This window comes from Cavia porcellus, unplaced genomic scaffold (assembly GCF_034190915.1).
Source record: "Cavia porcellus strain 051 isolate PalLab524CR breed Dunkin Hartley unplaced genomic scaffold, mCavPor4.1 scaffold_24, whole genome shotgun sequence".
Classification (NCBI taxonomy): Eukaryota; Metazoa; Chordata; class Mammalia; order Rodentia; family Caviidae; genus Cavia; species Cavia porcellus.
In genome coordinates, this window is record NW_026947507.1 from 52,605,423 (window position 1) to 52,633,107 (window position 27,685).

Genomic DNA, 27,685 nt, shown 5'->3' on the forward strand with positions numbered 1-27,685 from the left:
TTTGGCTGAGAGGGATAAATTCCTATTCAAAGTGACACCAATTAGAAAAAAGCAGAATGACCAAACTTTCTCCGCCGATTCCGTTTATGAGCATTCAGCTCGTGCAGAGATCAGCCAAGGGGCTGGAAGGCGCCGACACTTACTGCCAGGAGGAGCTGGAGGGAGCTGTGAGCCACCTCTATGTACTGGTACTCCAGCAGGCATCCCGAGACCGTGATGTAGCGATGGTCCTCTGGGGCCCAGTCGGGCGCGGGCGTCACCGAAGTCACCATGCATCCCGGGCCATTTTCCATCCACCAGGATCGATGCATCGAAATGTTGAAAGTCAGGATGAGGTCTGTTTCCTGCAAGAAGGCAGGTGGTGAGGATGGGAACCACTGTGAAGACACCAGCTTATTTGGGGTTAACTTGTTTCAAGTTTCTTACTGAGAAATGTGGGGTTCCCCACTTTACCCTATTAGATTCTACAGGCAGCCAGGGAGCCTCCATGACTGCAATGACAAAATGATTTTATTAGAAAAAGTACTCATGATTTACATTAACATTGAAGAGTCCTTGCATTTTATTTGTGTTACAAAGAGCATGATTTAGTCTGCACCAGGAGCTGATATTCTTGCTAGTGCAGTGCTATATTTTTCTCTTACTCAAAATATTTGCTTATCATACATTTTAATCCCAAAGGTACATTGTAATTTAGCAACAGTTAACGTTGCAGCAAATGTTAGGATTTACAAGACTGGATGTAACTTCCGGTTCCATGTGAATTTTGAGTTTGTGGTCTTTGTTTCTGTGAGAGATGTTAGCAAATGGGATCATATGAAATTAAAAAGATACTTCACAGCAAAAAAAAAAAATTATCACTACTGTGAAAAGAAAACCTACAAAATGGATACGACTTTAGTCAGCTATTCCTTAGACAGAGGACTAACAGGTTGAGCATATAATGAACTCAAAAAAACAGATCCCCAAAAATAAAAGACCAACAAAAAATAGGCAAGTGAAGTGAGTAGACACTTCACAGAAGTATAAATTGCCAATAAATATGGAGAAACAATGTTATTAATCATTAGAGCAATGAAACTTAAAACAACACTGAGATTCTGTCTGATGCCAAAAGAATGGCCAACATCAGGAAATCAAATAATAACAAATACTGCTGAGGATGTCAATAAGGGGGGCCCTTCTACATTATTGGCAGGAATGTGAGTAAGCACAACTGCTCTGGAAATTGTTATGGAGATTTCTGAAAACCATAAGCCAGAAATTCCATTTGACCCAGCCATTTCCTCTCTAGGTATTTTCCCCAAAGGCGTCACATTACAGTGATCCATGTGCACCCGTGTTTATAGCAGCACAATTCATAATAGTAAATCTTGGAAGCAGCCTGAATGTCCATCAACGGACAAGCTGATAAAATGTGGCATTTACACAAAATGGAGTCAAAGTCTGACATAAAGAAAGATAAATTTGAATCAGTTGTAGGAAAATGGATGCACCTTAATAACATAATGTTAAGTGAAATAAATCAGACACACAAAGTTTAAATACCAGATGGCTTATCTCCTGTGAGGGAAACCAAGTTATAAATAATGAGCAAAATACAAGATAGATAATAGGAAGTAATCCACAGATCTTTCTCAAATGGGAAGAGGATCAAGAGACAGAGGAAGGAGGGTAGGAGAGAAATGGACTGAAAAAGGAATTAGCCTGGGTTATGTACATACACCAATTGCATATAAGGAATGCAAATAGATACTGCAAACATAAATTAACAAAAAAGAAAAATAACTCAAGAAGAAAATCTATGTTTCTATGTAATAAAACACGATATTAACTGGTTTCCCCCTTTCCTGTTGCCAGCATCCTCACGATGCACAAGAAATTGTTCCAGAGCTTTGGGGCCCTGTGTATTCCAAATCCAAGGAGGCTCAAGTACCTTATATAACACAGCACTTGGATGGATACAGATGCAGAATCTGGATACAGAGTGCTGATTTTATTTTAGCAAATTAATATCTTGTCAACTTCTTCAGTGATTGTGGTCATGATATTTCTCAGAAATTAGCACATTTTTCAGGTTTGAGACGCCACATCAACTGCTCTTTAGAGGGATTCGTTGTGGTGGATGAGACCCACCTCCACGTGGCCTTAGAGCTGAGCTTCTGTAACCAGCATACTCCTTACCCCAGGACCAGCAGAAGCGCTCCACAGCATAGGGACCAATCTGGTCTTCCAGGAAACGCACTGTCAGGGGAATGTTCCACACTTCCATGACTCAGCAAGGCCTGTGGGAGGGTGGACTCTAAGGGAGGATCAGGGTGAGACTGGAGCCGTCTTATCTCAGGGACAGTTGTGGCCACGCTACAGTGCAAAGCGAGATGCCAGATTGACTACGCACAGCCTGCAGAGAACACACTTACATTATGTTCTGTGATCTTGAGCCACCCACACTGAGACAATGCAAAGGCAGAGGTGAGACGCTAACTCAGCTCCAAAGGGATCTGGACATGGGAAGGAGGAGTTCATCAGAAGACACTGTCAGAATCTTGATGGTGGCGATGGGGAGGAGGAGGGAATTTCTCTTCTTCTTGAGCCTTCCAGAAGGGCTTCAAGCATGACTTGGAACTGTGGGAACTCAGCTACTAGTATCTGATTCAGGCCTGATAAGTCTCAAAATAAGGCTTCTGGCTGGAACTACCCACTAAGGGGCCAAAAAGAAAAGAACAGAAAAGAAAAGGAAGACAAGTAGGCACCGAGCTTAGAGAAAACGGCACTGAGTTGCTACACACGATGCCTCTAACACAATACTCCTCGGGAGCAGACGTGGGCCACTGCGAGGGTGAGCTAAGACAGGCGTTTGCTCAGTGGCTTCCTCGAAGGCTGGTGGCTGAGGAATGTGGGGTGATCTGCTGCCACACACCCCCAGGGAATGTGATAGGGCCAGTGTGACCGATGCACCAGCCCAGTCACACCCCTGTCGGTGAGATGGTTAACACCACTGAATATCTCGGGAAAACCCACAGAAGTGCCAGGAGTCTGCTTCATCGCCTGCCAAAGTCTGGTTGGACCGACACAGCTTTCCTACTTCCTTTTCACTTCTCCCTTTTGTATTCCATGCACGGGAAGTTTGAAACCTCAGATGATAATTGTGACTTGGAGAGGAAACTGTTACTGAAGAAGAAGTAGGGAAATCCTGTGCCTGCAGCTCTTCGCTATAGGAGGATGTGGTAGGGGTGCCTAAGTGGCTCTGGAAGCTGTGGCTTTGGGTGCCACACACAACCCCTGGCTCCTTCCTCTTTGCCGTTCTTCCCCAGCTCTGCTTCCTGGGGCCGCGCACTAAGAAGCCTTGCTCTGTCACACCCTGGCATCGTGGAGCTGCCACACTAGAACCAGCTGGCCTGGACTGCCTCCCCCAAATCTTGAGCCAAACTGGATCTTCTTGTAAGTTATGGGCACCGTGTCTTGTGTCCATCAATGGGAAAGCTGACTACTAAAAAGGGGAGAATTTCATGCTGAATGAAAGTTGGATTTTTATGATAATAAAACTGTGTCCATTTCTGGACAGAGATTATTCTGGGAATCACAATGAAGCTTAGATGACTTTCCACAAGCTGAGGAAAAGAAGGGAGTCCACCATGTGTGTTATCCAGTAGCAGCGGCAGAAGAACTGTGTCATGTCTGCTACTGGTTCAGTGAATGCAAGAGAATGGAATAAGTTTCTTTCTCTCTCACAATCTTATTCATTTAATGCTTGGTTAGCAAGAACCAGATAAGTCACTAGTGCCTATGAGGAAAGAGAAAAAGATTCAAAGGGCAAACAAGCAAACAAAAAAGACTAAATTGTGAAGACAGCCAGGCCTGGGACAGCCTGGGAACAAGGCAGTGTGGTTTCCTGACAGCTGCTGATGTTCCAGTCCAAGGCCTCAGTAGGCCTCTTTCTCTCCCAGGAACCACAAAGGCACAGGAAGCTCCAGCAGAAGACATGGAAAAGGGAGTTTTATGAGACTAAAAAGCTGCTTCTCTGCAGTATCATTGTTAACCTGTTGAACCAATAAATAGTGGGAGAATGGTTGTTGTGCACAGGACTGTCATGAATTTTCCAAGCAGACACTCTTTTTTGGAAACCTCTATTAGCACAGATAGACTGTTGATCACAATGGCAGCCTCTGCCATAATTCCTACAAGCATTGATATAGGTGGAGTTCACTGTGGTGATCAGAAATGTTCGTTTATTTATTATTTATTTCCTAAATACTGCCCCCAAGATACATGGCTTGGTAAACAATATAAACATGACTCAGACATGGGTAATAAGTAAAGGCCACCAAATGAAGATGATAGCTAGTGAGGTGCTGGGCATAAGGACACCTGGTGACACCACTATCATTATCTGCAAAACAATGACGTATTCCATAGCTCAGGGAGATTAATGTTTTCTTTCCTAATACTATTTTTAAGTTGTGTCATCAATTTTATTAATATTTTTTACATGAAATTCTTGGGGTGGGATTTTCAGTGGATGATGTGCCCCTAAATGTCCAGGGTACTGGCAAAGTTTAATCAAGGCACCTGCAGTTTTTTTTTCCACCATAGTGGCTGTGTATCATTCCACTAAAGTAATGAAGTACTACAAATTGTGTGACTTTAAAACTTTAGAAATGTGTTGTCCTCCAGTTCTGAGATCAAGGTGTAAGTAGGCTTAGTTTCGTCTGGGCTGGGGGAAGTGCCTGTTCATATCCCTGATGAATGGCTGACAACAGCGGGCAGTTCTTGGCTTGAGAAAGCACTGTCCTGATCTCTGCCTTGTTCATCACAGGATCCTCCCCATCCATTGTCTGAGTCCAGATTTCCTGTTTATAAGCTGTCAGCCATGCTGGCCTAGACCAATGATGGTGAGCCTTTGGAGTTTTCAGGATAACAACAGCCGGCTGCAGGACGCACGCCCGAGGTACACTTCCACCGCCTTCCATCCTGCTCTCATTATTTCAACTTAACGAACTACACTGAAGACCCCATTTCCAAATCAAGTCACATTCTGAGGTACTGGAAGTTGGAGTATTACGATATCACATGAATTTTCCAGGAATGAAGACTACAGTTCAACTCGTAGCACTAAACTCTCATTTCTAAAGATCATTCGAGACTTACTGTTTGGACAACCATTATATTTTATTAGACATTTTTGTTTTCTATATTGTCTATTATCTAGGCTATTAGTAACATATGGTTTAACAATTATACTTAACATCAAACTAATAACTCACATAGTATTATTTGTCCATAGCTTTTTTCATCTTCAATTATCCTTCTGACAAGCAATCAATCTCATTGTTTAGAACTCCTTAGAGTGTTTATGTTGATTTTATGAGTATTAAACCCATAGTGACATTACCCATTTATCATTTAAATACCATTTATTGATTTCTTCTATGAAGGTGTGAATTAGAATTATGAGCTTGTATACTTCTCTCTCTAATAGCTACCCTATTCTATATTATTATCTCTAAAATTTGGTTATATCAATATTTTAAAATTTATGACTATGTAAATATTCTCATAGCTGAGAATAAGTTATGAATAAGTTATATTAGCAATTTCACCCTTATAGAACTTCTGTTTTCCCTGGAGTTACTAAATCTTTTACATTTAAAATAAGACTTTTTGGTTTTTCTTAATTTTCACAAAATAATTGGGCAAAATGTGCTATGAATTCCCACATAATCTTTCTTTCATGTATGCATACTTGCCCCCATTCTAAACACTCCACACCACATTTTATATTTATAATAATCAGTGAACCAAAGTTCATTATTTATATTAGTATTCTCTATTAGTGTGTGGTCTATGGAATTTGACAAATGCGTAATGACACACACCCCCCATGTCATTACATTACCCGGAAATTTCTCTGTCCCACATTAATTTCTCTCATCTGTCCAGCACCTGGAAACAATGGTCCTCTTATGCTTTCCACTCTTTTCCCTTTGGAGAATTCCATATCGTTAGAAACATGCACTATGTAATCATTTCAGTTAACAATATCCCTTTCGGGTTCCTCCATGTCTTTTCTTGGCTTGATAACTCATTTCCTTTTAGCTCTAAATAATACATAATTATTTGGATGAATTATAGTTTATCTGCTCACTGTTGTTTGCTTTCAAGTTATGGCAATTATGAAAAGAACCTGCTATAAACTACCATGTGCAGGGTTTATGTGCATGATTTTCATTCATTTAGGAAAATACCAAAGAGTATAATTGCTGGATTGCGTGTTAAGGTTCTGCTGAGTTTTGTAAGAAACTGCCGCAGGATCTTCTGGGCAACTGTACGATTCTGAATTCTCATCAGTCATTCATGAAAACTTGTTGCTCCACACTCTTGCTACCCTTTGATGTTGTCATTTTTCTAGATTGTGGCCTTTGCAATAGATATGTGGTAGTATTTCATCTGCCATTTAATTTGCATTTTTAAGGTAATATATGATACTGAGCACATTTTAATATGCATACCTGCCATTTTCCTTAGTGCAGTGTCTGCTAAAGTGTTTAGAACAATTTCTATGAGATTGTTTTCTTATTATTCAGTTTTATGCATTCTTTGTGTATACTGGTTAACAGGCTATCAGTAGATCTGTTGCAAATATTTTCTCATGGTCAATGCCTTGTTTCATTCTCTTGCAGGCCAGCAAATTTTAGAGGGCAGCTTGGTAATTTTTTCTTTCATGGACCGTGCCTTTGGTAGGTATTAGTCATCTTCCCTGTTGCTAGAACAAAATAACCTGACACCCACAATTTGAAGGCAAAGTTTATTTTGCTTATGCTTTTCATGGCTTCAGTACACAGTGAGCCTGCTCTGAGACAGAAGTGGCGATGGAGAAGTGACCGGCGTTGCTTGGGTCATGGCAGCCAGGAAACAGACACAGAGGGAAGAGCCTGGGAGGGCACATTCTTCCAGGCCACATCCCAGTGACCCTCCAACCAGGCCCACGTCCTAACAGTACACTAAGTGCTGAGCATGTAGATGAATGAATCCAGGAGTGAGTCATGCATCTCTACTACCCACTCACCTTGCAAACGCATGAGACTGTGGGGGACATTTCAGAGCCAAATCATAACAGATATCAAATCTAAAACTATGATGCCAAGCCCAGGGTCATTTATGTGTTTTCTAGTTTTTAATTTTATATTTAAATTTGTTAATCTTTTCACTTAATTGTTATAAATGCTACAAAATATGCATCTAAGAATTTTTAAAATTTTGATTGTATATGTGTGTGAGCACCCAGTTGCTCCAAATCCATTTGTTGAAAAGACTTTCCATTATACCATCTTCTCTCTCTCTCTCTCTCTCTTCTTTCTTTTTTTTTTTTTTTTTTTTACAAAAATCAGTGTACTTTGGAGCTCTCTATTCTGGTCCATTGGTCTATATCTGTTCTTTAATACCACACTGTCTTGATCATTGCAGCATTATAGTAAGTCTTGAAGTCAAGTAATGTCAGTCTTCCAATTTGTTTTCTTAATATTATTTTGGCTATGGGTCGTTTATCTTTCTGTATACATTTTAAAATCACAACATAACCTGCTGGAATTTGAATGTATGTCAAGCCTATTGATCAAGTTAGGAAGAACAAACATTTTGCAAATGCTGAAACTTCTCATACATGTAAATACATATCTTTCCATTTATTTGCCTCTTGAGTTATTTTTATGAGAGTTTTATAATTTTCCCTGTATAACCTTGTATACATTTCATTACAATGATTTCCAGTTGTTTCACTTGCTGTGGTGCTAAACTACATGTTGGAGTGATTTTAATTTCAAATTTCATTTGGCACTTTGTGTTATGTAAGAAAGTAAGCAAAGAGAGACTTGAGAAAGACTTGCATGGTATTTTCCTGGTTTGTTTAATTTGGAGTTGATGTCAGTTCCACACTGAAGGTTTTCTTCCCTCTGCAGTCGTTTGAATAAAATCTATCTTGTTGTTTTCGCAGTGTCAGTGCAATTCCTTGTCGACAGTTCTCATGTCTTTCACTTACCTGGTTTCTTTTCTTGTTTGCCAGCCCCACATCAATACTTCTAAAGAACAGGTGAGCGATTTTGAGTGCAATGTTTTTTCAATGTATTTCTATGTTAGTTGATGTTTTGGCTGGACATATCCTTTGTTGAAGGTCATTTTCTCTTACAAATATGTGCACGTTTATCCATCAGTTTCTAGTTTCAGTTTCCACTGGTAAGAAGTCTTACCACTCATCCACGTTCAGGAGACATTGACTATGAATCTGTTGTTTGTTCAAAAAGCAAGATCATCCCAGGAAAGAAAAGTTAACGTTTGTGGGAGTCCATATTCATCTGAGCATGGACTCCACTATGGAGCCCCCTTGGAACCACAAATACTCAGAAGTAACTGCTGAAATATAAAGCATCAGCAATGTTAATCACCATGGAAACCCGAGCAATTTTGCACGTGTCCTTTTTGCTGTAGTGACAAGTGTCGCTGAGTTGAGTTCAACACTGATACCTGCTATACTTTGGAGGATACTCAAAAGGCACCACAAACTAAAGTCTTCCTTCCCAGATTGGCCCCACTGGGAGGTGATACGAATAACAGGTGGGGTCCAGTGTAGTTTTGTTGGTCGCTGGTGGCAAGCCCTCGAAGAGGAGAGAGGGACGTTAGCCCTTCCTCTCTCTGCATACTGCCCCTGGGATGAGAAGCCTCAGGCTACTACATGCTTCCTGTCACGAATTCCTGTCCTGTCACTGGTCTCAAAAGATGGGGTCAGTAGACTATGGAATGAACACTTCCACACTATGCCAGAATCAATCTTTCCTTTTTTATTTTCCTGTACTAGGTATTTTACCTAGGGTCTTTGCATCAGCTACTTTTCCAGCCCTTTTAATTTTTTTTTTTTTTAATTTTGAGACAAGGTTTCACAGAATCACCAGTATGCCCAAGCTGGGGTTGTGGGTTTGAATTTGTGATCCTCTGCCTTAGTGTCCCAGAGTGCTGGAGTCAGATATTTATTCATGAAAGTCTGACTGACACAATCTTCATTCTTCAAATTAGAATATACTTCCATGCCTGCAAGTTTGAATAAATAGATTCATCAGAGGAAACACACACATTTGGCTCAGTGCTGCAAGATAGTGAAATTTTAAATTTAAGTATATTTTCATAACTATGTGCTTGGGTCAGTATAGTCTCTGTATAAATACGTTTATTCACATGTCTTAGTAAGTTTTCAAAAGGTTCACAGTAAGGACTCCTTTACTGGCCCTGTCATATTTCAGAATAACAGGGTCTGATATGTTGCACAGAAGCTGCTATTATCAGTAAAAAATTGACAGGACCTGCATGTATGCAGGTCAATTCAAGAAGCCTAATTACCCACAAATAATAAGCATTTGATTAAAAAATGTTGACAAGTAATTGAGAAAATATACTAGTGATGTTTCAGAACTTCAGTAGAAAGCTAAAATTTACTTTCCCACTTTATGGTGTTGGAAGAAGGGATAATTACATTGGTAAGCAATGGAAGCTGCATCACAGAGATGAGACTGTGGAGGCTGAGCCATAGAAATGTTGATATTTACTTTGAAAATCTGAAATATGGCCTTGGATTTCTGGAGTTTTCTATTGCCTTCTTGTAATAATATTGAAAATTGATATTTTTACATTTCTACCTGCTTCATCTACTATTGGAAAGACTAGAAGCTATACTCACTGTGAAATTTCAACAGTCTAAAGGTACTTTTACTGTTATTAAAACTATTGATTTCATATGCCACGTGCAAAACACCCTATGAGGCTGTAAAGATGTGCAGCTCTGTAAGGGGGTATTCCTGACGTAGGACTTGTTTCCTCTTTGGGGAGACAAAGTATAAAGGGAAGATGAACACTATCGGAGAACATTTCATACGTACTAGCAGGCAGTGTGGACACTGCATGGGGACAGAGGGAACGTGACTGCTGGGACCTGAGAGACACGAGCCTTACCTTCACCCTGAAAGGCAGCTTTAAATAGAGGAGACCAATTAATCAGAATTGTAGAGCTACAAATGGAATGAAAAACTGGGGTGGGGAAAAGAGAAAAGAAAAAGAAAAAAATATATATTTTATATAAGATATATTTTATATACAAGATAGCTAAGATAATTGCACTATTCATTCTATTAGTTCAAGGAAAGGACAGTTCGTGCTCACACTGATCAATTTTCCATGCCTCTACGTGGTAATCTGAGCAGCTATGTTCAAGATGACAATATGCAATACAATAACCATTGTTAATTTCCTAACATCTTGTGAAATTCTGTATCATTTTTATTATTTTAAAATGCTCTTTAAAATTAAAAAAATGTAGAGCTGTAGCAATGTATAGACTTAAGGATTGGTAAATAGCTTAATAATTGTGAGTAGGAAATCCTGAGGAGGAGGAAGGGGAATGTCAAAAAGCTTTGGAAACGTAAGATGGATCTAGACTGGAGAGGACTTGAACACCGGAACAAGAAATTTTGGCTCACTGTACGACTTTTGACCAGTGACACACCACAAGTACGTGAGACCTTAAAAAGACTGAAAATTACTCTAGGACTGGGGTGGGCCATGCAGAAGACCCAGGGAGACCCACACATGAGTTGCACTAATGCTCATCCTGACGGGGGACACATCTGTAAACTCGCAGTGTTTGATCTTTACCACCACAGACCCTTCTTGGCTTACACAGGGACCCAGAGAGTTAGGACCTGAACTACCACTGCTTCCAGTGTTTGCAGAGTCGCTAGGCCTCTACAAATCAATGTACTTCTTACTTAAAATATAACTCTGGTAGTGATATTAGAGGCGTCACAAGAAAGTTCATTTAATGGAAAGAAGTATACTTTAACAAATAAAATCATGAAAGGTTCAAATATTTACATTAGTAAGAGGTAGTTTTTAGGATTCAGAGAAGTAGTTAGAAGACTCCATGACAATTAACATTTTATAATTAGCTGAAGATGCAGGAGTTGAGATAGTAGTAAAGGCTGTATTTGAAACCCAAATTCCCATTTTTTTCATAAATTCTTATGCAAGAGTTGACAAAAGCTTGCTTTTTAAAAGATAAGTAAATGCACTTTACTAAGTTGAATGACTGTTTTTTTTGGTATGGGAACGCAGTCTAGATCCTAAGAAATGTGATATCTACCAACCCCAAATCCAAGCCTGTGATTCATTCTACTATGTGATAAACTCAAGAGGATAATGAAATGTCAACCATATCCAACTCCTAATTCCTGTCATTAGCTATTCAAGAAAAGATTTTAGAGTAGCTTTTCTTTGAGTCTGAAAGACAAATTATATATATATATATATATATATATATATATATTTTTTTTTTTTTTTTTGTACCAAGGATCAAGCTCATGAACTCATGCTTGCCAGGCAGGCGCTTGTGCCACTGAACTAAATTCCCAGACCATAAACATTGTTTTAAAACCAGTTTCACATGCCCATATTTCAACAAATCCATGATTCCACTTTTCTTCCCTTTATGCCTACTACTTTCTTAATCCAAAAAAACCAGTAGCATCTGCAACTGATGTCAAGCACGTCTGGATTGTGAGCATTTCTGCAGAAATGGCACTTTTACAAAATCCTAGTGGAGACCTCTTAATATGCTATGTGTTTCTCATGACTTCATATTAACCTTCTCCAGTGGCTTCTCCTGGTTATTTCCATTCATCCTCAGTTTCATCATATTATCCCTGAACTTGTCATAAAAATCAATCTCTATATTATTTTGGCCTTTCTTGGGGGAAAAAGGAATATAGTGAGTTCAATATGGTCATAGTTCCTGCTCAAGAAATGTTATTAACTCACAGATAGAAGAAAATAAAGAAGCAAGGAATAGCAGTACTCAGCCATAAAGAAGGATAAGCTTGGGACATTTTAAAGGTAAGTGGCTGACCCTTGAGAGCGTCCTCTTAAGTGAAATACATTGAGCACATATGTGTAAATACCACCTTATTTCTCAGGTGTGAGAAATCAAAAGTATAAAGAAGGACTAGAATGAATCCTGGCTGTTATGAAATAGGAAAAAAAATGCTCAAATGTGAAGGGGGTTGGGGAGTACAAGGGAAGGAAGGAAGCAGAAAAAAATGAAACAAGAAGAGAAGGGAAAAATGGAAATAAAGCTTTTGTAGTTAAGGAGAGGAAAAGGGGTTGAAGGGAAAAAGGCAGCTAAGACATACCACACACAGGATCCAGTGCTCTATCGTGAATGGGATCATTACGTATATTTAAATGTACCAATAATATTAATTTAAAACAACAAAAGAAGGAAGACAGATCAAGAGGAGGGAGGAAGCAAAGAGAATGGAGGAAATGGGAAAGGAAAGAATTCAATTCAGGAAGCCTCCATACCATGTTAAAGTTAATCGAACCTTCGGGCTCAAATATCAGAAGCATTTGTTGCATTTACAGTTAGGACTGGTTACCTACCAGTGGGGTTTAGTCTGGCAAAGTGCTTCCCCTCTCTCCTCCCTCTCCTTCCTCACTAGCAGATGCTAGAGGCAGAATTTCCTCAGCTGGTTCCAATCAGGAAGAAGCCACGTTCCACTGACATGTGGTTTTTCAATGTACTGAAACCTCTCCAGGCGGCTTCCCCTGCTGTTCCCTGGCTTTTCTGTTTGTTACCTCCCCACAGGTATCTGTTCCCATCTTGCAGTGTTCCTTTTTCTGTCTAAAAGCTTTGAAAAGTGATCTGCATTCACTCTAGGGGTGAGGCAAAGAGCAGGTTAGCTATTTTGAGCTGTGACTGCCATTGAAGTGTTCAGTGGAAGGCCACCATTTCATGTGTCTCAGGCACAATTCGGCAGATTTAGGATCAGCATAGGGGCACAGAGGTGCTAGTGACATGGAAGGCATGAGACCTTTAACCCTGAGGGTCCTCAGCCATTCCAGCTGTCACCACTGGTCATCGGATCACCTGAATTCGCAGCCCACCTCTAGCGTCACACTCAAAGCCAGAAACTCTGACCTGTCTGACACCCACACTTGGCCGCAAAGATTTTTAGTTGTTAACGAATTTGAAGAAGGAGCATGATCTTCTTTTGATCCACAGTTCAAAATGTGTCCTTGTTCAGTTTGTTACTGAGGACGCTAGTAAAGCTCTGTGGTCTTTCCTTTGTTCACCTCATTCTCTGGAAGAGGAAAGTTCAGGGAAAACGTCACCAGCAAAGCTGGTAGGAAGCTGGAGGTGAACTAAGTGCTCATGCTATTCATGACTATACCCATCGTAATTTTTCAGTCATGAGGAATGTGCGTAATTGGAGTTGAAAGGAAAGGCTAATTACCAGAAAATGTCTCCATAACATCTCCATAAATCTCTTTGTTTTGAAGATGACAAGTGTATCTCCTGGCTCATTATAAAATCTGCAGCTCATTGTTAAATTTGAGGCACTGTGCACTATAAAAAGAAATAAAATCTACATATTCATTTCCTAATCTACGCTAAAGCAGTTAGTGGTGGGTATCAATAGAAGGGGAAAAGAAGACTAGGAGTGAGTGTGTACTTATATTATGAATTTTTAATTAAGGTTGAAAGTAGATTTTTGGCTGATTTTTGACTGACTCTATGCTTTTCTACTGGAGAGTGTTGTCTCTTGTGGAAATACTCTGAACCATTCTAATAACCACTGTAGAGCTGGTAGGTACCACAGTCTGCAAGATTTCTTTTAGGAAGGTGTACTAGCATAAAAGTGGTGGGCACACTATCCACACAATTAATTCAACAGTTTTAAATGCTCTTTTAGGATTTACCTAGTACTCTGAAAGACCTTGACATGTTCCCTGAGATAGTTTGCCAAGTCTAATCTAAAATTCATTGCACCTTGCATGTACAGTAGAGTTGTATCCATCTTGCATTTGGATGAGGAAGCTTTAAAGATATTTTAGTTGGACTTTATTGCCACGAGAGAATTTTTTTAAAGTGATAAGATTTTTGTCTTGTCTTGTTTTATCCTGGCAAACACATAGATCAATACTGCTTAGATTTTGTGGAGACAAATATAAATAGACCTCTAAGTTTAAATAAAGCACCTCTAAGTACATGTACTTATTTCATTTGGATTGCTTCCAAAGAGCTCTTTGGAGCCTTGGTCACATACAAAGCCAAGAAGCTACTGGTGGAAAGGTCGCAATCCAAGAGAAAATGTTAAAGAAGTTTAAAAATGCTACTCATCATCAGTTTTAAGGAGCACTTAATTCCTTAGTGTTCTTTAGGAAGAGGAAAAGCTCTCCCAAGAAGCGTAAGTGAGCGGTATAAATGAGGGCACTAACATGGGGAATGAACAGGCAATTAATTCGGCCACTCTATCTCCCCTGCAGGAAGATGAGCACAGGGACAGGGGACCCGGCCCCCCAGGCTCTGTGTAGTAACGACACTGACACTGCAGCAGAATTGGTCGTAACCAACACCTTCCGTTTAAGATAGGCTCCTTCGAATGCTTCTCCATTTTGCTTGGAAATGCTATTAACTAGAATAAAATTCTTACTCCATTTCTTGATCATCCTCTTCTTCAGAGTGGCAGAGCTGCCCTAGCCTGGACCCATCTGCCCAAGTCTGGATTTCCCTGGGGTAAAAGTGTCACAGTGTCATCAGCTTCGTGCTCCCTGGGTACCAATGATCTCACCTGTGTGGAGGAGTGGAGGGCTGAGCCAGGTTCTGGTTTTCATCCTCACATGTGCATACATGTACTTGCTTTTTGCTTGTTTGCTTCTCTTCTTTTTTGGAACTATGTTTTGTTTTCACACACAAAAACCAAACTATTTGCTTTCACCTTTTTGGAGAAGACCATTTTCAGTGGCCCCAATTGCACTGTTAGCAACTTTGGTAACATGTTGTTCCTCCCAGTTTAGGGAAAATATTGGAGCTGAAGTTATTGGCTGTCAAGCCCCACCCCCCAAGAGATGCACAGGTGTGCTGCTGTAGACATGCTGTGGAGACTGCACACGTCTCTGGGGTGTAGCTCAGGGCACAGCACTCACCTGGCATGCACAGCTGATGCACTCATCTGTCACCACAAAGGAAAACGAATGGTTGGTGGCATGGAAACCACATGGAATTCACTCTGTGTCATGGCAGTTGTGTAGATGACCTTCTGGTCTACTTAAATTAGCAAATTTTAAAACACATACTGACATTTTTTCAAGTCTGTGATACCTTACAGCTATTATTATACGATAAATTATATCTCTGATAACAAATAAAGGGTATCAAAAATTGACTTGAGAAATCTTGGGAAAAGGAACAGCTTAGTATTTGCCCATCTAAAGGGTGTTCAGAATTATATCAAAGCAGCTATCTATCTATCTATCTATCTATCTATCTGTATTTATATGTATATAAAATAGTTCTGTGCTGATGTATAAGAGCACAAAGGAGCAGTGATCACATACTGCATTATTTTCTACTGCCCATGTTTATCCTGTACCAACTGGGTAATGGGAAATGTAAACTTCTGAGGATATCACAAATTACCTATTAAACTACTCAGTGTAGAGAAATACATTCCGATGTTAGATCTACACACGACTACTCACAAGTGTCAATAATCCATCTCCGTGGACAACTACTCAGGTTTATCTCTTAAATACTGAGCAGTGCTGTATTGAACATACAAATTCTATGGATCAAGGTCCTTTGAGAATCTCTGTAGGAGTGTTAGAATCATTTTAACACTCTTGTAAAAAGTAAGAATTTTAATAATTTTTTTATTCAATCAGTAATTCTGCACAGAATTAAGAGCTCAAGGGAACCTGAAAAGATTTGTTCAGCCAGCTTCCCTCGCTACGTCCACTTACCTGGGGTCATTAACTAATTAGCAGATCAAGTGGACATGGCTCCTGTTGTTGGGAATCCCATTCTGAGAGTGGGGGAACAGGCCCATTGCTTTAGCCTCTGGCTGGGAAGCCAGTGACAATAACAGCCATGCGGTAGGGGTCAGAATGCTCACTTCAGGGCCAAGAAACAGAGAATGAGAGCCCAGACCAGGGCGTCCAGATGCCTGGGAAGGATGCTCCCAAGGACCTGAGGACAGCACACAAAGTCCTCTCTCATTGAAGTCACGTCACCTCCCAGTAGCATCACCCTGGGGCCACGGTTTAAGTCATAGGAATTTGTGGAGCACTCAAGACACGAGCTGTAGCAGATTCCTAACAAAATACAAGAAATTTAGCAACTTAGTCTATTAGAAAATCCAAGAGGTTCTCGCTATTAAAGAATATGGCTACCTGATTTTGAGTAACTTTGTACTTTATTAAAATTCAGTCACAAAAGACCTGGAATTTATTGTAGACTCTAAGGCTATGTGAAAACCTGACACAGACTTCTTTAACTCTCAGATGCGGTAAGCAATTTTCACCAGCACTACACTGTCACTTGACATGGAATAAAAGGTTAATTTTATTAACTGTAAAATTCGATTTCTCCATAGTTGAGTTTGGATTAGTAATTCTCCATTCAGAGGGATGTGTGAACCTGTCTGAGATCACTGCGAATAACCAAAACAGGACAGAATGAAAATTTTCATTTTGGGGGAATTTCGAAAAAGCTTCTGTAACTCACAGCTGTCACTGTCTCTCCCTTGTCTAAATTAGCCAGATCTGATAGAATTGTTCTGTTTGATGGTGGAAGCTAAAGCAGGGCTGGTGAGAAAAATAAAAGCCGAGTGAGAAGTCTTGAGCCCATCAGCGCCGCTGTCTCCAACTATAGAGACAGAAGATAGTATCTCCTTTCGGGAGCTGAGTGCCAGACAAGTGAAGTGGGATATCTGACCTTTAATCAGGATAAATCTGGTCTTTGTAATAGAGTTATGAAGGACCTTAAGATACGTTTTTTGACAAATTTAATAATTAAACATTTTCATCTGAAGAATTTCTCCTTTGGCTAAGGATCAGCACACAGCTGAGAACCATTGTAGCAAAGGGTATGCGTGACAAGCTTTTCCCATATTCTCCCCAAACCCTGTTCTCTGGCTCCCTTGATTTCTCACTTTGTTCACAGATGCCAGAGATTTCCTCCACCCCTCAGAGTCAACTTCCATCAAAGTTCATGGCACCTGCTGGCCTGTGTGGAACTAAGGCCCAACACTGCTCTCCAAGCCTTCCTGTCCTCACCCTAAACACCCTAGACTATGAACATGCACTTACACAACCTACACAACACCACTTCTTATGCTAGTTGCATGACTGCTTGTAACTTCCTGTATCATGGTTTGGCTTTAGACTCTGAGCCTTCCAGTCCCTGTGTCTATATTAGTGAGCACTCTCATCTGTGGGAACAACACTCAACAGCTACAGTTTAACGGAGGAGAGGCTTGATTTGGCCCATGGTTTCATGGGAATCAGTCCAGGGCCAGCTTGTCCTAAGACAGAAACATCATGGCAGGGTAAAGATGCTTATTTCATGGTGTTTGGAGCGCAGAGCAGTGTAGTGCTGGAGAGAAAGGGGTGAGGGAGCAGATAGAGACCACGAAATCACCTCCAGGACCTGCTCAGACTTGCCCAGAAGTATGCTTTACTCTCCACTTCTGAGACCCCAAGCCAATCAAGTTGACGTGGTTAAACTGAGCTACCTGCATTCCAAACGCATATCAGCATAGAACCCAGAGCCTAAATATTCCCAGTAACTAATCAGTGGCAGAAGTATCTTTTGGTTATAGGGATACTTGGTAGAGCTTCTTAACTAACATGTATTGAGTCAATGGAATTTATGTATTTATAATGAAAAATTAAGGTCATAACTTGGTTTAAGATATGTCTTTGAGTAAAATGAAATTTCTGGAAAGTATTAGACCTCCGTATCTAAAGGTTTAACATCCACAGATTCAAATAGCTGCAGATTAAAAATATACTCAAATAACACAAAACAAAGCAAAACTTGCATCTGCCCTGAACATGCTCAGACTTTTCTCTTGACATTTTTTTTTTTTTTTTTTGGTACTGAGGACTCACAGCCACCTGCTTGCAAGGCAGGTGCTTATGCCCCTAAGTCCCTGGCCCCTTCTCTTGTCACTATATCATAAACAATAATGTATGATAATTGTATGCACATAATATATATTGTGTTAGATATTGTAGGGAATATAGAGATGATTTAAACTATTACAGAATATGGAGATAGGTTATATGCAAAAGCCGTGGCTTTTTATGCAGGGACTGGAGCACGTCTACCTTTCAGCATACCTGGGTGACTGCAGTGGTTGTCTATAACTAACTACCCTCAGATACCCAGGTCTTTTTAAACCAACATCTTCTTGTTGGGGAATGATGTGGTGTGTATTAGACAAAACTATAAACAGAGATGCCAGTGCAGTTGATCAATAACTTGTTTTCACTCAGTATAATGACCGGCAGCACATGTAATTGTACTTCCCTGTAAGCTTCAGAGTGATTCTGCTCTTTGTCATATAAAAAGAAGCCAATAGTTCGCCTATAAACATGGATATTCTTTTTCCTCAGACAGCTTCATTTTTAAAACAAAATCTTGGTATAGTATTTATTTTCAGGGTATAATTTGAGACAAACAGAGCTGAGTATAAATTTGGAGGCTTGTAATGAACAATACTCAAGAATACTAGAGGCAAAAGCAAACTGCCAATTGGTTTCTGAAGAAAATATCAAAAATATAAAAAAATGAGTTCTCGAGTGTTGGTCTTCTGAAAGTGGAAGAAGGACCATTTGACTTCACATCTGATCCCTCTGTGTGATAATTATATCCCTGGTGTCTCATTCTTAGACTTAACAGAAGAGGAGAAAAGTAAAACGTACTCATTTTCCACTCTGGGTTTTCAGAAATGAGAATAACTTCCGTCTCATTCCTCCTCAGGGAAGAGGAAGGAGGATCGTCACTTCCACCCTATCTACCCACCCCTTGGCGCCACTGCCACCACGATGAGTGGCTTCCCCATGGGTCAGCTGGGGAAGGGTCTGAGCGTCTGCACTCAGCCATCCCCTTCCGGCTCACCAGAGCCAGCTAGCTGAGCTACCCAGTGCTTGCCTGCCGGGGGACGAGCTCGGGCCCTCTGTGTATATTCTTTACAGTAATATGTGTGGGCACTTTATAAAGATGTTTTCATAATTTTATACTGTTTTTTCTTTACAAAAATAAGCAACTTAATGAATCCATGCTGGGAAGCTGATGCCGCACTGAAGTAGGGGCCCCAGGAACAGGCCGGAGGAAGGTGCTGGGAAAAGTGCAATGTTCAGTGGCCCGCCAGGCCTATTTGGGACTTTGAGGAACCTTGAATTTGGGATCCTAATCGCTGGATCACAAATATCAACTCGGTATTAGACCAATAGGATTACCTGCATCCTCTCTTTCCCCAGGTTGAATTTAGTAAATTCAGATAAAAGAAGCTGCATATCATTAAAAGATCCATCTGCAAGTTATTTAAGTTATTCTAAATATGTCTCTATTCCCTTGGAAACAAGAGAAGGACCTAACCATTTCATGAAAATTAATTAAGATTTAGTTCTTTAACATAAGGAAGGCCATCATTATAAAGTGTAGGTGATAAGTAAGACATGACATAGTTCTGCTCAGTATGTGTGGGATATCAGTTGGTTCTGTGATTCCCAAAGGACACTAAACTTCTGGGATGCTCAGGTCTTTTATGTAAAATCACATGGCATTTGCCTGTAACCTTCACACATCCTCCTATATATTTGACATCACCTGTGGCATAAATATATATAAATACCTTTTACTAATATTTGTACATTTGAGGGAATAATGACCAGGAGAAAAATGTATTTATATGGTCAGTATAGACATACTCTTGCTTTTAACAATGCTTTTGATCTGCAGTTGGTTGAATACAGAGATGTGGGACCCATGGGTATGTAGGCATCAGAACAGCATTCACAAACTTTATAATCTGTTATACAGCCCAACAAAACCTGTTTCTACTACTTGAGGAAGATTAAACATGAAACTTTAAAGTCTCATTTGTTTGAGTAATCATGAAAGGCTTAATAGGAAATTTGACATTTTAACTAGATCTCTAGGAGGAAAAAAAGTAGAAAAGATATAAGAAGGAATTATGAGCAAAATACAGAAATTAATAAATTTCGACAGAAAGCACTGTGGAGAGAACCTTCTTTCATAGCTGAAACTGATCAGTTGAGTTGCTAAGGAACAAGAAGAGACTGGGTCGGACTCAGACTTATTTACTCCAAAGCTTGTGGTCTTTCCCCAGGACGGGTGATTTCCACATTTCATGTTTATGAAGCATTTTGTTCCTGAATTTGCATTATCACCATGTGTTGTAGTTTATTTTTAAATTACCATTTTCTTTGCAATTAAGTTACACTTTAATTTATTTTCGAAGAGGAATTTCACGTTATTTGATGTGCTGGTTATGTCCTTTTAGTGCCCACCAAACATCATCATATAACATGGGAAAGGGCAGGAAAAAGGTCTGGACCCTTCTAGAAAGGCTGTGACTTGCCTTATGCCTGAAGGAAGGCAAAGGGCTTGTTGGCAACAGTTTTGTATTTCAACCCACATTTAGCCTTTCAGGTGGTACTTTGGACAGGGCATAAGTGGTACACCTTCCCGAGGTCACTACTGCATTGAAACAAACACTAGTTGTTGTACCTCTCGCCTCTCCTGGCACAACTTTGGAAATAAGGCATTTCACAGGCTGGGGAGGGGTCGACCAGCCGTCTTGATGTCTGTAACTTCTCCTTTTAGACTTTGCTTGAAAATGGCATGCACTTACTGAGGCACAAAGCAGCTCATGGGATAAAGTTCCCGGATGCTCCTTGCATCTTTGAATGTGCGTTAAGCAGATGGATCTACACGTTTGCATATATGGGTCACTTTGCCTTGTAGAAAACTGATGATAGCAACTCAGGTGTCCTAATAAAATTATATGGTGTCTCTACAATTTCTTCTCTGAATTATTTTTTTTAAAGTTTCAGAATGGCTTCAGTTTGAATGCGATTTAAAAACCCCTACAAATTCAGGGGAGAGCATTTTGAGTGGGACTTTTGAAACCGGCTCCTCTGTATTGTTTTAGCCCCATTTGTTACATTCTTCCTTAATTCACACACTGACAATTACTTCCTCTTTAGATGCTGACAGAAGAAACAAATCTCTTATTTTAAAGTGGTGACACAAATAAATCTGGTTTACATACTACATATATATTTTTATGTACTGCATATATATTTTTAAAAGATAACAATATACAATAAGAGAATGTGACACTGAATTTGGCGTGGATAATTTTTATGTGATCTTGCCTGAGTTAATTAACCTTACTGATTTCCTCCTTTAAATGTGGATAGTACTTTTGAATTTTTCTATGAAATCCAGAAATATAAATTATCTGCATTATAAAGCTGGCACTCATGAAGTTCATTTCTCTCCTCCTTTCAAGATAGACTGAAATTATAGAATTGAAGTCAGACTGGGTATTCAAGAATATGAAATAGAATTTTAATACATGATAGGTTCTTATGCAGCTATGTAGTATCAAACTAATCAGGTACATCATACTTGCTAGCACTGTAAGTGGTTGCATTTTCTAAATAAAAATAAAAGAAGAATCATCATTTTCCATTCCTAAATTACAAGATCTAGTACGTTCCTTCCCTGGTTAGTAAGGTCCCAGTCTGAGTGAATCGTCCTGTTTATCTGGACTCCTGGTTCCTTTGGATGTGTAGTTTGGTCTCTCAGCCAGGTGACACCTGAGTGGTCTAAAACTTAAGCTTTTGAGATAAAATATGTCCCAAGGGAAGAAACCATAGGTCTCAATGATCACTTTGGGATTTATGTTCAGAACTCTCATCTGATGATGCTGTTTGGAAAGTGGAAGGGCAGAGGTGAGACCAAGAGCTGAGAGGCGAACGTAACCAATCCGGAGGAGGATGCTTGAGAACTGGCTTTTCCTTCTTACTCGGTATTCATGATATAGAAGCGATGCATCTGTGCATTTCATCTTTCCAACATAAAACAAAATCCAAAAACACTGCTAAAGGTAGAAGTAAAGATTGCAAATTGTGAGAAATTAAGCAAGACCCTGAGCCCCTGCAGTCTATTTTAAAAGGTGGTGACAAGCTACAACGATGTATTTTGTTTATTATTTACATAACTTATAACCATTTGTTCAAGTAATACTTTCAGATCTAATTTAACAGGTGCATATGCTACAGTAAGATAAACAGGCACATATCATAAATAGAGGCAAGTGATTGCCAAAATTAAAAGTTGTATCTTAACATAATATACTTTTGTTTCCTGTTTTGGGAAAAATGCAGAAAGTGAGTCATGTTTTGATATTAATTTATAAGTATTCCATGTATTTGGATTAAAAAATAAAGATGGGCCTATAAACTGATCTTTTGCTAAGCCCATAACTTTTCTCTTTAAAATGACCTGTCACTTCACGATAGGATAGGAAAATTGATGTTTTATCATCACGATAGCCTCAATTTCCTTACGTCTGATTGGTGTAATCCTTAGAATCTTAAAACTACAGGAGACCTCAGGGATTACACTGTTTGCTGCTAAATATCAAAGCCAGATGCAAGTCCCAGTCTCTTGAGTCTTACTGTAGTAATCACTTTTAAACTCTTATTCTTCTAGACAATAACGGGCTCTTCCTACAGCCCTCACAGGCGTCCTTAGGAAAGGAGACTGCCTGGTGCCTCATGCCCTCCACAAAGAGATGTGAAGAGGGAAAGGCCTGTTTCCAGTAGGGCCAGTCAGGTTATTGTCTTGAAACTGAAATGAATCTCAGCAGGAGGTTTTTGTTTAAGAGTAAGAGGAATAATGGCGGAGACATTCAGCAGCACCGATGCCATTTCTCTTACTACTTCAGGGAGCCAAGAAACAAGGAGGAAAACAGAAACAATGAAAAATGGAAATTCCTGATGGATGTACATTATTCGTAGCCTTAAATCCTGCTGGTCCTCAATTTAACACCCCCCTTCAGACTTCCCAGGGTTTTGACTAAGCTGTGTTCTTATCATAGCATGTGCTGGGCTCCTGAGGCTTGAGTTTTAAGAGTTTTAGTACAACTTCATCCTCATTGGAGCCTCAATTTTCTGTAGCTCACTCCTAAGATTGTACATCATCCTCATTTTCCTATACTTTAAGGTTCACATTTTCTTTTGCATTTCCCTATTTATAAGTGTGACAATGTGTGATGTGCCTTAATTGTGTTCCCCTGCTGAGAAACTGTATACCCTAAGGCACATTCTGTTTCCCTGGAGGAGTGTTCCCTTTCTGTGTAGATAAAATGACCCTGTTGCTCCTTCATTTGCAGTCCAGTCTTGGAGAGAACAGTTTTAAAGTAAGATGCTAGAGACAATTTAGCCAGAAGCTGCAGGACAATGAGCATTTTAGTGGGTTGAATGGTTCCTTCACCAAAAATATCCTACACTGAACTCCCAAAAATCTGTGAATTTGACCTTATTTTGAAAAAGGATCTCTGAAGATGTAATTAATTGAAAGATCTCAAGGTGAGATCATCCTGGATTGTCAGGCAGGCAACCTTAGAAGAGTTGGGAGAGGAGAAGACCACGTGAACATAGAAGCAGGGGTTGGAATTGTGGAACACTGGACTTCTCCAAAGCCAAGGAATGTTGCAAGGTGGTGTAACTGGGGAGGCAAGGGGCTCCCCTAAAGCCCCAGGGACCATATCTCCTCTCATATTTCATTTTGGACATTGGACTTCCAGTATTGTGATCAAATCACTTTCTGTCATTTTATACTGTAAGGTTCATGGTAATTTGTTTTAGCAGCCACATGAAACTAACCTGGGCATTATAAAACACAAACGTGATGCTGACTATCCACATACAGAGCAAATGAGTGCTAAGTATTTCTGTCACTGAGGTTCCCATTCCAGGATTCCGCCCTGTGCTGCCCCAGACAGAAGCCGTCCTGCAGTGAGCGGGGAGCCAGGGCTGATGGAAGAGGACCTCCCACTGCAGAGTGGGGAGCGGTATTCAAAGCCAAGAGCTGTCCTGCTTACTTACATGTCTTATATTTTTAAAATCATTCATTATGAGAAGAATTTTCCCTACAGTTAAATTTGTGCTCTTTCGTTTTGGAAGACAGAGATGCATAAAGGAGCAAAAGCCCTGCACCCAGAAACACTCGAGTTCTAATTACAGCCTTAGCCTTAGCTCTGGGCCCTGCAAACCTCTCTGGTCCAGCCGGGTTCCAAGGGACTGTGGATCTGAGCTCTGGAAAGAAATTCCTGCTCCCCCATTGTGGATGTGAATGTGAGAGGACCGTAAGGTCCAGAGTGTCTGATTTATCTTCTGTCTCTGAAAGGATGTCTAGTTTTAGGGTGAAGCCAACCAGAGAAACTGAAGCTGAAGGCAGATGAGAAGGGAGGCGTTAATTTTGTTATTTAAGGCTTTGAATCCAGCTATGCTCAGTCCCTCAATTTTGTTAGTTATGGAAGCCAATAAATCTCATTTGGTTCAAATCACTTAATCCAGACTGCTGATACCCTGTGCAAAGTATTTAGCATAATTCCTGAAGTAAAGTGGTATATACTTTATACTTACTAGTTTCCTGCTTGGCTGTATTTCCATCATGGCATGGACAAAGGGTTGCCTCTCCACAGTGTTTTTTTTGACCTTGGTGCATATTGGAATCCCCTGAGCAGTTTTTTTAGCCTTCTGCTGCTGCCCTGGCAACACCTACACATTAAATCCAGGCTTCTGGGAGCCTTGGCTCTCCCGTGTGCTCCAGTCTCTCTGGGTGATTCCTGTGCCCAGGCTCAGCTAGGGATGACTTTTAAGGCCAAGTCACAAACAGAGTTTATAGGGAGAGAGGGAAAATGCTTTTACTTTATTTTATTTTATTTTTTTTTTATTTAAGAGGAAAAAGAGAAAAACACAAAACAAACCAAAGCGGCGTAAGGGTACACGCAATACAGAACTACAAAACAAAACAAAACAAAACCAAACAAAAAACCATAACAGTAAGAAATTACCTGCTAGTAGATTACACACTATTTTCTTGAAAATAGTTCCTCAAATCACAGTATCAAAGAACACAAGGTGGACATTCAAACAGGGAGACTGCAAACAGCTGTGTTCAATGTTCCAAAAACATTGATAAAGTCAGCTATTTAACACCCCCAAACACACTTGCTGTTATATCCGTTAGAGCTCCTTTTCTTTTTTTTTTTTCCCTCTCTTTTTTACAACAAAATTTACACATCTTGGATTTTATTACTCCTTAGTGCTTATTACTTTCTTTGGGGGGGGGGAGAATACAGTCAAATATGGCAAAACAAAGCTGTCAGTCAATACCAAGGATAGACATAGCACATGGTGTAGAACAGAGTACAAGTTTATCAACAATGGTTATCAACGTTGTCCCTTGTTTCCTTAAAAAGAATTGTCTATCTTAATAGATATTATAAAGTTGGACAAAACAGTAGAGAACAAGACCAATAAAACTTAGGCATTGTAAACATTACAGGACTTCCAAAGAAGACAATAGTCAAACCAGAATGGGTATCTTAGTGAATCTTATTGTCTTCAAAGTAGTTGACTATGTCTTCAAACTTGATACTATCATATAGAATGGAACAGAGTCTAATCAGTCAAAACAAGATCGTGGGAGTACTACAGGACTTCAAAACAAGTTAATAGGAAATCGAAAAGAGTTACTATTTATATATCCTAATTTTTTTTGAATTTTTTCTTTAATTAAGACAAACATAAGAAATGACTAAATAATTTTACTTTAAATAGCAACCCTAAGTATTGCCTGTTTATCGTGCCAGGAGTTTTGAAGTTCACCACCTCTGTGGAGATAGCTCCTAACGTCGTTTTCGTTCCCTCCAGCAAATTTTTGCTGCCTTTCTTTAGCAGGAGTTAAGAGAATATCTTTTCAATCTCCCTAGCCTGTGCTCATTTAGTTTTACTCTGTGAAAACCCCTCCAAGCTTTTGAGCTAGTTATTTTATTAGGGGCTAATAAATTTAACTTGACCACACAGGACTGCTAAACTGCCCTGTGTTTCCAGTGAGGAAGGCCGCCTCACTGTCATTATCTTTCAAACCTTCAGCTTGGTGTGGAAAAGGTTTTAGTAATACATGAATTGACAACATTAAATTGTGGATAAATTATGGATTTATTAAATCCCAACTTCTATTTCCCAGTTTCCACAGGCACATAACAGTGATCCATAAAATCGCCTAGAATAGTGGGAATTTGACTTAGTATGAAAATCATTGGATTCGGATTCTCAAAAACAAGTCTTTCTGCCATAGAATAGTTTCATTTATCACTCCAAATTTCAGTTTTTGTCATTTTTAAAGCATAATCAGTAATATTTACTTGCAAGCTTTACAGGGTAAATAAACCAGAATTATTGATGATTAAGATATAAGTATATTAGACTCTTTGGAAATATTGACTGGTGGGAAGGAGAGAGACACCTCAATAACATTAAAATAATACTTACAAAGCTTGTCTCAGAGATCAGAAAAAGCTATAGTCTTGGGTCTGTCCCACACTTGGTATCAGATTGGAAAGACCTCAATAGTATCGTGAATTGAGCAGCGCTAAAGAATCGTTCTGCAATGGGACCGTAGCTGCTTCTCTCCTAGGTATTAGACAGAGCCCTCTCCAGTCTCCAACCAGCCAGTGAGGAGCTCAGGGCCAAGGGTGTTGAGAAATGTACAGTCATACTGCAAATAAACTACAGAAGGAGAATTTAAAATATGGTCTAAGTCCAGAGCCATGGGTTCTCCCGGATGTCACTGGTTCTCTGTTCCTGAAGAAACAATTTTTCATCTAAAAAAGCATAGCAAACACTGGCAATCATCTCACATTTCCCCCGCCAGTTATTTCTTACAGTATGAGCTGAGAAGGGACAGCTTAAGGCAAGAAATGTACCCATACGGCTTCCCTGGGGAGCAGCTCTTGGTCAGATTCTAGGTGTCCCCCAGCATCAGTCTGATGCGCTTATTATAGGGCAGTGTTCTGGGAGCCCTGGCCTCTGGCAGATGAAAGCGTTTGATAAACATGGGTGTGCACCAGTTTCTGTGTTCAAACACTCTTTTTTGTTCTTTAGGAATTTTGGATCTCGCCCCCAAGTGAAATGGAATTACTTTTTTAAAGAACTGAATAGTTTAGGGTATGAGGTCGATCTGGCTGTGACATCTGTCACCTCACTGATCACCAGGGTGGAATGGGCTGACCTGGCTGGCTAGGCGATGTCCCCTCCCTCCCTGAGTGTTCCAAGGATGCCCCCGCAGTGTCCCTCCTCAAGCTGTGTGTTTTGTTGAAGAGGATGACCACCCTTACAGAGGAGGACCGCGCCTTGGTCAACGGTAGCTGTGCGCCCCTGCTAGAACCTCCAGACAAGCTCTCAAGAACTGAACAGTTTAGTACCTCTCACCCTTATTTTAGAGACCATTTGTTAAAATATTCTGTTGCCTCAGAGTTTTATGATAAACGTGTTTCAAGTTTAGGAATGTGACATCTATTTTTCTAGAAAGGGAAGGTATTTACTTCTCAGAATTAAATAATTTATTTAGCCACAGTCTCTACAGTAATTCTATCAGCATCTGAAGTGTAAACGTATTTGTTAGAAAACTTCCTCCCTCATTTTATTTATTTATCTTCCCAATTTTTATTGTTTTTCATTGCATGTTTGCAGCACA

The 27,685-nt window shown here is 39.9% G+C and overlaps 1 protein-coding gene across 8 annotated transcripts in view; it reads right to left on the reverse strand.

Annotated features, from left to right (window-relative positions):
• Nkain2 (sodium/potassium transporting ATPase interacting 2) overlaps positions 1–27,685 on the reverse strand; it is a 945,741-nt gene that overhangs the window by 172,467 nt on the left and 745,589 nt on the right. For all 8 annotated transcript variants that reach the window (XR_010042736.1, XR_010042735.1, XR_001199302.3 and 5 more), the window contains one exon: positions 144–344. Coding sequence is in view for 2 of the 8 variants with exons in the window: in XM_063235057.1 (XP_063091127.1) it covers positions 144–344 (201 nt within the window). In the remaining 6 variants the exon portion in view is untranslated. The remainder of the gene's footprint in view (positions 1–143; positions 345–27,685) is intronic.